General features: G+C 40.3%; 1 protein-coding gene across 1 annotated transcript in view; it reads right to left on the reverse strand.

Annotated features, from left to right (window-relative positions):
- Positions 1-13477, reverse strand: part of CUX1 (cut like homeobox 1) — a 241199-nt gene that overhangs the window by 42458 nt on the left and 185264 nt on the right. The window contains exons 17-20 of the mRNA XM_018573575.1: positions 8505-8606; positions 5436-6256; positions 1223-1388; positions 833-889 (exon numbers count right to left, since the gene is read on the reverse strand). Of these exons, the coding sequence (XP_018429077.1) occupies positions 833-889; positions 1223-1388; positions 5436-6256; positions 8505-8606 (1146 nt within the window). The remainder of the gene's footprint in view (positions 1-832; positions 890-1222; positions 1389-5435; positions 6257-8504; positions 8607-13477) is intronic.

Consider the following 13477-nt stretch of genomic DNA (forward strand, 5'->3'; position numbering starts at 1 on the left):
GAGGCAGGAAGTGAGGGCAAATTTTCCCAAGGGACAAGATAACCAAAATGACAGAGATTCTAACGCTTTCCTACTCAATCCATTCAGAGCTTTTGCTTGATTTGGATTACCACTTCAACAAACTTCCAGCCTATGTAAACAGGAAGTTTTCAGTGAGCTGCAAATGATAATAAATCCTTTTTAGTGGAGATTAGTTTTCATTCCAAGCAATATATTGGAAAACATCCACAGTACTGACAAAGATTGTCACTGTAGATCCCCACCAAACCATCTTGAACCAAAGCCATGATCTTACGATAAAAAAAATTCTTGTTCACAAAGAAGCCAGAAATTTCTGCCTAAATCAGCTTCAATATTATATGCTTTCTACATTTTAGAAACAGTCCAACATAGCAGTTACAGTAGACAGAGCAAGCTCTCGGCTCAATTTTAGAATGTGCCGCATGACGGCAAAGGGGCGCAATAGGGTGATTGCAAAGTCCTCATAATTGGCCACTGCTAAAAGTATTTAACAAAAAAACAAAACGTATTTTTGTCCAACCTCAAATTAGGGTTAAAAGCCATGCTGGTTATATCTTTGAATGTTTGGAAGAGGTATGCTGCTGCCTCATCTACACTAAGCACTCTATGACTAATTATGTGCTGAATCTGCAATAACATTTTGTACTTTGAAAACAAAAAATGCTGGTTGATGCTGAATATTTACATTTAAAATGCCACAGATGATTTTCCCAAGCACAGCCAAGTGTCAGAAAAGCACGTAGAGCTTGTCTACATATAACCTTACTGAGATTGAGGGGGGGAAAAAAAAACGATTCACTATAAAAAGTACCTGAACTTGGACATCCTTCGATAACAGGATCCTGCAGAGTTGCCGCAGATAGCAGGGCTATAAATGGAAAGTAAAGGTAAGTCAGCAAAGGAAGTGGCAAATATCAGCTCTGCAGGAATTGTCGTACATCAGCACTTTCTTTGCCACAGGGCACTAAAACACATGGAATACTGTGTCTGCCACGGGCGGAACAAATCTCACTTTCCACACAACTAAATACTACAAGAGCTCGGTAGTACAGTGCCTCCCTGTCATTCCTGTCTGATAGAATTATCCAAGGTCACATTCTGACTATATCACTGCCTGCTGCCAAAATCCCTTTAAACAGAGTAAAAGAGGAAAATTAGGTAGTGTACAGCAAGGCTCACACAAAGTTTTTATTTATAGTACCTTGTCCTTGTTGTTGTCCTTGTGACTGCAAGACGCTTTGCCCAAGCTCCCCGTTCAGCCATAGCTGCATTCTAATGAATGGTTCTCGGCCTTTCTGGGTCAGCTTGCTCCAGGGTTTCGGCCTGGACAGCATGTCGCTGACGCTGCCCTGTGACAGGCCCAGCACCTGCAAATTCAACACACAGGTTTCGTCAGAAATATTGCTCTTACCTTGACAGGTTTCCCTGTTTTATCAAGTAAAAGATCTTGTACCAGAGCAAGCAGATCAGCCTACTATTATAAGTGATATACAAGTATTTAATGCAGATGGAAAAAAAAAAATCACATTTACATTGTGGAAAATGAACAGGGTTATTCACAAAACGGTGAAGAGTTTGGAGAAGGCAGGAGAAGTGAACAATCTAGGACAACATAGCGGAACTGGAAACATTCTCCAATTCAGCTCACATTCCAGTTCAGCTATGTTGTTCTAGATTGTTCACTTCTACTGCCTTCTCCAAACTATTCACCCTTTAGTGAATAACTCTAAGTTTGATTACTAAAATAAAACCCAAAAACCATAAAACATTGAAGTGCACTTTTAAAGTGCATTTTTCTTTTTAGTTTTGGAGTGGGGAAGAGTTACAATTTTTCGGTCAGGTTTTCATTTCTGTCTGTCTCCTTTGTGTCTTGTGCCAGTGAAATACAAAGGCACAGATTGCAATAAAAAACAGAGGAGGTACTAACCATTTCCTACTCGGTCCAAAACAAAATGGACCATAGGGGGTCCACAGCAGAGCTAAGCAGTAAGCCAGTCATGTTCTCTGAATCTGGGGAAAGCTCACTCTTCTGTACGATTTAGCTAGGCCTCAGAGGTACAAAATAGATTTCCCTTTCAGTACAGCATGGGCTAATTTGAAGAGAAGGTGCTACCTTTTTATAAAGCAGTGATGTGTAAAGCTTTCAGTCTTTATGTATTGTATTTGCGCAGCATTAAAGTGACACAAAACCTGAACTATTAACACAAATTATTATTATTATTATACAGGATTTATATAGCGCCAACAGTTTGCGCAGCGCTTTACAAAATAAGGAAGAAATTACAATCACAATACAAGACAAGATGGTAAGGAGGACCCCGCCCTGAGGGCTTACATTCTAAAAATTAATCTTATTTGTGTATCACTCAGCTGTAGATCCTCAAATCATCTCTGAATTCATACCGACACTGTCCTTCCTTCTGGAGGGTGGCTACTTTTGTTCCCCATGGTCCCTGTGTGTGTTGTAAAGTAGTTACCAATCCAAGTTCACTCTTGTAATGGACTACAATCTCACGTTTAGTTTACTAATTGGTGGCTACTTTACAACGCATACGGGGACCATGGGAACAAAAGCAGCCACCCTCCAGAAGGAAGGACAGTGTCAGCACCAATTTAGAGATGATTTGAGGATCTGCAGCTGAGTAATGCACAAATAAGATACATTTTTGTTAATAGGGAAGTTACTTGATTGCATTTTTAAGATTTAACTCCTGAGTTTAGTACCACTTTAAAGTACAGACAACTGGCAGCTAAACCTGAAGCTCTCTCTAGATCTTATTTATTTTGGAAACTATTTAAAGTGGGCCATATGAAAAGATCATTGCGGTAAAGATCCTGTTTCTGCCATCACAGTAATAAAAATGCCATTGAGAATGTCCACATAAGACAGCCCACACTTGCTAGTAATGTGAATCCAGCAATCTCAATCCTCCTCAGTTCTTTTAAGGCATAATCGTTCATGAGGACAACATAAAATTTGGACATCATCTTTAAGTAATTTGAGCATAATGAAATATAATTACATTACAAATCTTAAACAAAGGGACTGCAGAACGTGTGGACTAGAAAGTGTTGATAACAACTTGGTATCTCTTTATGGCAAGCTGAAATGGGATAATATTTTTGTTTGGGAACATAATGGAAGGTCCTCTTTAAACAATCACGTATATGTCAAGATAAAGCCAATGTATTTGACAGATGAAAAACAAACCAGATTAAAAAAAAAAAAAAGTGAATTTCACCACTGCACAGTAAAGCCTCATTCACACTGGGTGATGATGGATTCCTGTGACAGGAACCTATGGATTCCTCCGGCAGGAATCCCAGATATTCCATTTACATGTGGCCCCTATACCTGTTCAAGTAAATGAATGGGGGACAGCAACTGCATCTGTAAGTGGCAGTCTGCATATAATACTATATGATACGATTACACGTGGTTTGGAATAAAGCACTGCCACTGGATGCATCTATCCTGCGTCAAGCGACAATTATCTATTCCAAACCGCATGTAATTGTATCATATATGATTACATGTGGACTGCTGCTTACAGATGCAGCCGCTGTCATCCAGTCATTAACTTCAATGGGTACAATGTCTGCATCCAAATAGGATGATATCTGGGGCAGGAATCTGTAAGTTCCTGTAGCAGGAATCCCAAATTGGTCCGTGTGAATGAGGCCTTAAATTCCCTACCTGCACAGACAGAGAAAACAACTTACTCTTCTTTATCAGCATTCGCAAAGTGCTTGTTTCTAAATATGACTGCATTAAAGGAGAACTATGGGGAAAGTGAAATACACTCATCCCCACATTTAGAGCAGACATGTGACACTGCAGCTGTCACATGTCGGCTCTATTGATTGAGAACTGAGCGTTCATAAACGGCTGATCACCCAGTTCACGATCTTCTCCCTGCAGAGAGCGGTGACTGTCAGTCACCTCTCCCCCCTCCCCTCTTTGTTACTTCACCGCTGACTGGAGGGACAGATGGAGGAGGGGTCAGGCAGAGCCAGCTGTCACTCAGGCAGTGGGGTGAATCCTAACAATATTGTCAGGATCTTTCCCGGCTGCAGCGCAGGTCTGTACTGTTAGCATATAGTGGGCAATAGCCCGCTGCATGCAGAGTTTTCGGTCACAGGTGGACCTCCTGTGACCCAAAAAATAACTAATGGGAAAATAGGTTTGGCCACAGCATCTTTTTCTAAGCTTTGACAATTTCCATATACTCCACAGGAGTGACATGCATCCAAAAACACACTATAGGGCTGGAGCAATGAAACCAGTAGAACATGGAACAGTTACCTGTAGCCGCCAAAAAGGTTTCATCTTCATTCAGCAGTCTGAGGCTTCATATGACTGCCATTGGCTTCATAAAAGCTTTTGATGCTTAGTCCAATGAATCTATGCACATCATCATGCAAGCGCATGGTGATCAAACCAAATAGGCACACAAGTATGCAATTTACATACAGGATCATTTAACTTGCATCTATAGAGCAATTCTAAGAAGCAATTGAAAACCTACACACACAGTGTAAAAAGTAATAAAGTCACTTAGTTTTCCCTTAATATGATTTCTATGTATTCCCCTTCAGAATAAACTCACACAGCTCTCTACAGGATGATAAGGAGGGAACCTGGAGTGTAGCTCCTGAAGGTTGTATGGTTTTACTTTTTCTATTGCTCACAGCTTCTTGTAATACAAATCACATTCAAACTTCCAGGGTAGGTTTAAATCTGACTGGTGAGTGAGAAATGTGAATTTTTGTTTTACATCTGTTTGTGTCAGGAAGTATGTTTTAGAATTGCAAGCAGATGGGTTTCAGAACAACCAGATCACAGAGAAAGGGGAGGAAGGTGAGCTGGTCTAGTACAGCTACGGTGGTACTAAAATACTAAAAACTGAACAACTCTGTAGGTGGGCTTTGCTTCCTGTAAGCATCTCAAAGTTTAATTTCAATCTCAACAGCAGTACACCTTTTAAATCTTCCTTTAAAATGCTGCTGGAGCACGAGGCCACTGCCATAGGTGCCATAAGACATTTGCAGACATTGTTATCTAAGAGACTACAAGCTTACAAATGTATTCACTAACACAAAGTATCTTTCAGCAATTTTTTAGACTGGCTGTATTGTGCTGTGCCAACCAAAACATTTATTTATCATATCTGTGTCAAGTACACGTTTTGACAGTCCAGGAACAACATCTACCTTCTGCCAACATGGGCTGTGAGCAGCTGCATTGTATGATTTATTAGAGTGTGTGCAAATCAAAACAAATCAAGCAATGACTGTATCAAGAACTGCTCGTAAGCAAAGATCCCATGCCAACGTTTTCTTTGGAAAGCCGTGTAGGTAATAAATAGAGCTTTGCAAATGGGAAGGTGAGTTAAAATAATACATGTGCTTACCTTTTCACCGAATATCCTTTGGCAGATTCCATTTTTTGCAAGCTTCTCTTTCACTTGACGGGTGAGCTCGATGGTGTCCACCTCCTGGTACATGTACACCTCATACTGTTCCGGAGTTAGTGGAGGGACAGACGGTTTGATTGGCTTGGCTATAGATACAGCCGGAGATGAAGGCAATGGACTGTTCTGAGGCGTCTCACTGCGGCTGACTCCCGTCATGCTGATTTCCGAGCTCTGCGAATACGGGGATTCAGCATTTGGCCACTCCTTCCAGTACTCTGAAGATGACGAAGGCCCTTGTCGGTCCGGCCTGTTCTGAGTGATGAGCTTCTCCTTTATGCAGTTGGTCTCTTCAACTTTTGTGTCTTCAGATGGCGCTGTGGTTCTCCGCTCATGTGGAACAGTGTTCCACCAATGGTCTTTCCACGCAGTACCTCGTCCTAGCTCATTTTTCACGTGCCTTAGCATGCTCTGTGTAGATTCCGTCATGCTATGAATGTCTAACATTGACGTCTCTTGGGGCTCTCTTTTTACGCAAGAAAGGCTCTGTAACGTAGAGATGCCAGAGTCCAAAACGGGCATGTGTTTCTTTAGTGACATGCTTAAGGGAGAGTAACTTGACACCGAAGAGACTGCAGTGGTAGAGATAAGTTTGGGAGAAATTATAGCAAGATCAGCTTGGGATAGAGATGCCGTTTTTAAGGCAGGTTCAAAAGCAGCTTGCTGGGCTTCCATTTCTCTTCTTGCTTGTTGTAAAATGGACCTAATAGTGTCATCAGAATTACCACTGCTGGATGCTGAAGAGGGCTGAGCCGGCTCAACTGCAGAAACAAGTTTAAACAAATTAGATACAAACTTTTATAACGTTAACCAACAGTCAAGGCCTGTTAAAATAAATGCCTTGTTCAAACTGTGTTTTGTTCACTTTGAGTTGCATTGGCTGCTTCACATTGAACGGTATACACAGTGAACGCTAAACTGAGAACAGACAGTAATTACTGCTTTGTGAATATATATAATAAGCATATATTATTGCCACTTTCATCATGCAGTCTGATTGACTATCTGAAGAGCTGGCAGAAAGGAACTGAAAGGAAATGTACACTGGGTGATGGGAAAGTGTTAAGATTCAGGATTCCTTAAAAGGAGTTTTCCACATTCATATAAAAAGCCCTTCAGCTGATCAGCAGCGAGTCAGCAGATTTCCATGGCAGAAGCCAAGCTGCTTTTCTTCATAGCTGAAAAGTCTAAAAATCGAAGTCAATCTGTTTTAAGCAATCTGCATTTTTACACTCTTAAATTTACAAATCTTTCTTTGTAGCAGAACTCCAGGCAAACAGCTAAATGCACATTTAAAATACATATATTTGATTTTGAACCATTTTACCTGCTGAAGGATTTGTGATTTTTTTTTCAGCCAGGCTTGTGATTCATATTCCCCTGCCATAATGCATACCAAGTCAAGTAACACTGTTATTTCCAATTTCAGATATACAGCTTGTGCCCAGTGACTGTTCATTTGAACACGAATTAGCAGCATGGGGATACTGATTCATTGGGGTTCATGTACTAAAGAAATAGAGACTGTACACTTACCAAAGTGAATGTTTACTTATCTAAGTAAGCAAGGTGAAGCTGCCTAGATTAGCCATGTGACAAAGCTGTAGAGAAGACTAACTAGTTGTGGACACTGGGCTTGCCCCACAGGCCCAACAAAAACGTCATCCATGTGCAGAGGGAGTGTAGCAATGATCAGCTGCCGCTCCCCTCATTTGTCTTTAGTTGCTGTGTATATGCAGCAGCTATTACAGCCGCTGCTGTCAAGAAAACTGCCATTCTTACAATGTTATAAACACAGTTCATAGAGAGATACTAAGTAACAGTATTGTTACATTGCTATTTAGTTTTGTATTTAGTCTGTTCCATTTGTTTCCAGAGCACAGGAGTGAGCTTCAATCCAAACATGGTATCACGTATAGAAAACCTTACAGGTATAACAAAATAAAAACAAAAACCTGTTGTCATTAGCCCTCAGTTTGCCTGGTCAGCCCTATTTATTCTTCCCCTTCGCCCTTAGCTATTTTACTTCTGATTGTTTTTTTTCCTTCTATATTTGTAACAATAATAAAATGTTTGTGTTTATTCATTTTGTTAGTTCATTTTTTAATGTTGCAATAAATAAAAGTTAAAAATTCAAAAAAGCTTTGTTACATTTATAAATACCTAGCTTTGTACCAAAATCAGAATTTTTTTAACTGTTCAAAGTAGAAAAAGCTTTCTTTTTTTTTTCTTTTTAATCTATGGATTGTATAAAAAATATTTTTCATAAGACAATATAGGTTTGTTTATCCTAAAAAAAAAAAAGTATGTGTGTCGCTTTTCTTAAAGTGTATGCATCGCCAATTCCTTTAACAAATGTTTTATTTAGTTTTGTCTTCAGTGTAGAAGGCTTTATATCTGCATATGTTGAAGAACCAATTGCAATACAGATCAATTAAATGATTGTTTTCTAAAAGATCAATTTAAATTGTGACTGATAGATGATCAATATTTTCAGTTGATTGCATGGTGTGAAACAAGAATGTGTGTTTTGTTGTTTAATATTATAATGATTTAATGCTTGTTTAAGTTTGCTTATACCAAATACGGTAGACATTGCTATGTGCATGGGCACAATTAGCTGTTACCGCAACTAGTGTCCCAGCGGAGCACTTGCACTCTATTCCTCCTCACCTGGCAGCACAAAATTTGTAATTTTCCTCACTTTCTGTCCTGGTGACAATGATTACTAGGAACAGTAGAGACAGTGAATCTCAACACCAGACAACAATAAAAACCACACTGCGGCTGTAACCCTTCCTCACCCCATCAAAAAAAATTGAAAAAGTTTAAGGACAATTTACTTCTCTTCAGATGGTCATTTCCTACAAGCTAACAATAAGGAAATGGCAGTCTCCAAAACCTAAAACACGCTCGAGGTGTCAAGATCTGGCTATAAGAATACTAAAGTGTGATCTACAATGACTTTATAATCAATACTCATACACACAGACTGACAATGACACTTACCAGTCTTTAGCACCTGCAGCTCTCTTTTGGCTTGCTCTAGAATAGACTTAATGGCTTCATCTGAGCCTGTCTCTGAGGTTCTGATGCGTGTGGTAATATTTCCTAAAGTCGTAATACAAGTAAAACACATTGTTAGGAAATGGACAGAACACACAGCTCTCTAAACACAATCAACTAAGTGACCAATCATTCAGTGGTGACACTTTCTGCAAAATCTAAGTCTGTTGACTCGAAACTGAGCAAATACCACTTTTTGTAATATTCTCTGTTGCAGCTGTTCATAGATTCAGCTGCTCAATACTAAAGCTAAGCACCTGCCCTTCACTTTTTCACTGGATTCATCATGATGCCTAGTAATATTGATGCTTTGATTTGTAAATATGTGACCCTAACAAGGGACATGTATACATGAACAGGGATGCATTTCTAAAATTCTAAATATAAAAGTTGGAGATAGAACCCCAAAAAAGAAACAGTAATTTTGAATGGTGTAGTCAGGGTGTGATGACCAAGGGGTCCTGACTGCGTTGTTGTTGCTTTTAGAATGTATTGTGGTTAGTATAGTATAAATTTTCAGGCAAACAGTAGTCAGTTCTAGGCTACTTTTAAGGCCTTGTTCACACCAAGCACGTTCCAGGAGCAGAGCAGTTACAGACCGGATCAAAACTGTGTCCAATGTATTCCAATGGTATTTTGGGCTCTAGTTCACACTGCAGCATTCAGTTCCAGAGCATGTAAACATTTTTTTTTTAACCAAAAATGGCCGGATTGCATCAAAAACGCGGCACAACCCACTGCACTGCGTGTGCAGAACCTCATGCACATCTGGTCTGCATTTGGTGTGAACAAGCCCTAAGGCTTTTCTTATCTGCTACATTGAAAAAAAAGCTTATTGTTTACAAAGCTCAATAGCATATGCTAAAATTTTATGCAAATAACAATGTGTAAGAACAGTAACTCCCTTGCCTCTTTTTGGCTATTTAAATGCTCCCCACCAAGATCCAATTAGACAGTCTGAAAGTAAACAGCTTGTGCTTTGTTCTCTCTTGAAAAAAATCCATAGTGCTCTGTGAATCCAATATTATGGGTGTGCCCTGTATTAAATTATTTTCTGTCCTCTTTTGACATATACACCCTTTACTACTTACTTTAAATCCGCTAGTACCCCCCTCCACTGGCCACTGTCTATGCTGGCTCCAACAGTTCTGCAGCTAACTTCACTGAGCTGGTATCTCCACATGCTGTGCATTCAAAGACATGACAGAGGCCGGCATGTGGGCGCCTTTCACACATATGTGGCCTTTTCTCCACAGGCTCTAATGGAGGAGCCATCAACTTGGAAGCCTATCAGCTCAGTGATAAGGAACTAGAGCCATATGAGCTGGAATAGCCAAACCAGTAGAGGAGGTTGTTGGCTGATTTGAGTTCAATAGTGGGGGTTGTATGTGGGAAGGAAGGGCAGGGGGAAGTTGAGCTAACTATATGTAAAGGCTGCATTTTAATCTTTGCCTATCAATTGTCCCTAGTTCTTAGCCCGTATTCATAATGGCACTCCTGCGTTAGATTTTTCTGAAAGCTGGAAAATGTATCCGAGAACTATAAACAACTTGTATGCCTCCCAGATCACTTTTTCTGCGTTTAGATGTCCCTGCTTTAACCACTTGCTGACCGGGTGTTTACACCCCCTTCCTGGCCAGGCCATTTTTCAAGTATTCAGTGCTGCAGTACTTTGACTGGTATTTATTCCGTCATGCAACGCTGTAATTAAATTAATTTTATACCATTTTTGGGGACAAATAGAGCTTTCTTTTGGTGATATTTATTAATATTTATTTATTACCACCCAATTTTTTGGTAACATATAAAAGACGGGGTCACGTCGGGTAAATAGACACCAAACATGTCAAGGTTTAAAATTGCATGCACCCGCGAAATCACAAAAAACTACCATACCCAAATTTACCATAGGCGACGCTTTAAAAGCTTTTACCACTCATCAGTTTAGTGTTATCAGTGATTGATGGCCCTAGAATTATTGCTGTCACCGTGACGTTTGTAGCGATATGTAACATATGCGGCATAATGGGCGCAATCGTTGTTTTTGCACATATACACACCCGACGCATGTTTGCATGCGTGTATGCAGGGGTGGGGACTTTGTATTTAAAAAAAAAAAAAAATCATGTGCGACTTACATTTTTTTCCCCACTTAACTTTATTGTTATCACATAGGGGACAGAGAAAAACCCTCTATGTGATGGCAAAGATATGTGATAGGTCCTCTTTATGAAGACATCAGGGGTCTCCAAAACCCCGTCACCTAGGGACCACCAAAGAAGCTGATGAAGCAGAGATCTGCTTCATCAGCTTCGCTCCGGCTTCTGAAGCTGGAGAGTGACACAAGAATGCAAAAGTGATGTAATATACATCACTTCCGCATTCTGACACCTGAGAGGGGACCGGAGGGAGAGCGTGTACCGATCTCCCTCTGATCCTGTCACAGAACCACCATGCTGGTCCCGGGCTCGCACCGGGCACAGCAGGGCAGCGGGAGGGGCTTGCACACGTACAGGCACCTTCTACAAGCGATCCCCCGTTTCTATAGCCGGCGAACCGCTTGTATGTAAACAGGCATCGCTGCCCGTTTTTAAATTTGGGCAGGTTCCCACACGCGCGAGTGGCTGACGGGACATTTAAATAGGCCCACTCAGATCTAGGAAGCTCCCGGCCGTATTTTCACAACCGCGTTTACATGCGTTTTAGACCTTCTAAATCGGATCCTGGATGCACAGACTTCTATTATCGCTAAATGCATTTAAGCTAAACGCAGGTAAGGGCAAAGTCTGAATGATAGAATTGAAAATTAATTACATGCACTTACAGTATATTCATTTAGAATTGTGCTCTAAATGCATATAAACACAGGTTTGACACTGCCAGTGTGAATGAGGCCTACGATGCTGAAAACTTCTCCAGAACTCTTAGTTTATGAATAACTTCTGCTCCTCTGCATAAAGCTAAGCAGAATCTGTTTCTAGTAGAAAGTGCATAATATCATAATTTTACTGATCAAATAAAGACCAATGCATGCTGCTATAATTTTCATAAGGAGCTGTCAGTCAAGCAGAGTCGATTAGAACGCTAAGTGCTCTGCTTCTCTCTCAACTGAAGTTTGCTGGAAACAGGATATTGAACAAATCAACAAATGCAGGATATTTGGCCAGACTCTAAAATATGTTTGCCAAGTTTCGATCAAGTAAAAACTATTTTTAGGCATGACTGGTTCAAACTCGGCTGGAAATGCTAATGAGCTGTAATAGTATATCTTCTTGGCAATACCGTACCAAGGTACAACACTGATCAAGAGGTACTGTATGTACATACAGTATAGCTAACATATAGCAGCATTAGCTCAGTGCCCTCTGCACTGTGTAGTGGAAAGCAGGGCTGGATCACACCAGGAAGGATTGGAAGAAGAGCAGAACAGTACTGGGAAAAGATCCAGGAAAGCAGGGATACAAAGTTTGGCTAGCTATGACCTGCAGACAAACTGATACCAGAAAGACTCCAAATATAAAATGTGTAGTAGCATTACAGATACCAGAGTGGTGAAAAGAACAATCTAATTTTGCTCATTAAATTAAACTCAAGCTTTTATTTAGGCATTATATATATATCTGAAGTTGTCTTATTATTAGCCTCCTGTAATCCAGTGTACAGGAGGTCTGAGACTAGGAAAACGAGGGTCAGAATCTTAAATTGCATCTAAAGTCAGGAAATGTAATATATTGCAACTTGACGGTCCATAGATGTGGTGGCTGCATTTGTTTGTTTTTTTTTTCATCTGATGATCCCGCCGGTCTTAGGGCGACAATCCTCACTCTCTGCACTATATTTATGGAGAAGCAGGGTTGTCACCCTAGGAAAGGAAGTGTTTAATGACTACAAAACACCCCGTCAATAAAATAAGGAGGTGTTTTAAACTCCATGAGAAAACTGGGAACAATGCTAACAAATAACTGTAGGCAGTAGCAGAGTGCACAGGGAGTTATCAGCTCACTAGATTTATCGCAGGATCAACAAGTATCGTTCATACTTGCAGTTGTGCCCAAAAATGCCGTAACATTTTGGCATTGATATTGACAATATGACTGATCAAGCCAAACAACTGTCTTTATTTAAGGATAGTGATCATATGAAGCCATTTATGCTCCTTTTAAATCATAATAACAGAAATCAGCCAAATGGCCCTGATCAAAAGTTTACATACCCTGGAATGTTTGGCCTTGTTACAGACACACAAGGTGACAGACACGGGTTAAAATGGCAATTAAAAGGTTCATTTCCCACATCTGTGGCTTTTTAAATTGCAATTAGTGTCTGTGTATAAATTGTTAATGAGTTTGTTAGCTCTCATGTGGATATACTGAGCCATGGGGAGCAAAAAAGAACTGTCAAAAGACTTGTGTAACAAGGTAATGGAACTCTGTAAAGGGATATCAAAAGATATCCAAAGCCTTGAAAAAGTCAGTCAGTAGTGTGCAATCACTTATTATGAAGTGGAAAACTCGGGGATCTCTTGATACCAAGGTCAGGTAGACCAAGAAAGATTGCAACCACAACTGCCAGAAGAATTGTTCGGGATACATCAGGAGAAATACAGGCTGCTCTGGAAAAAGACGGTGTGGTTGTTTCAAGGAGCACAATACGACAATAGTTGAAAAAAATAAGCTGCATGGTCAAGTTGCCAGAAAGAAGCTTTTACTGCGCCAATGCCACAAAAAAGCCCGGTTACAATATGCCAGACAACACCTTGACACGCCTCACAGCTTCTGGCACACTGTAATTTGGAGTCATGAGACCAAAATAGAGCATTATGGTCACAACCATAAGCACTAGGTTTGTAGAGGGATCAACAAGGCCTATAGCGACAAGAATACCATCCCCACTGTGAAGCATGGTGGTGGCTCTGT

Source organism: Nanorana parkeri, unplaced genomic scaffold, assembly GCF_000935625.1.
Source record: "Nanorana parkeri isolate BGI_ZX_2015 unplaced genomic scaffold, ASM93562v1 scaffold48, whole genome shotgun sequence".
Lineage (NCBI taxonomy): Eukaryota > Metazoa > Chordata > Amphibia > Anura > Dicroglossidae > Nanorana > Nanorana parkeri.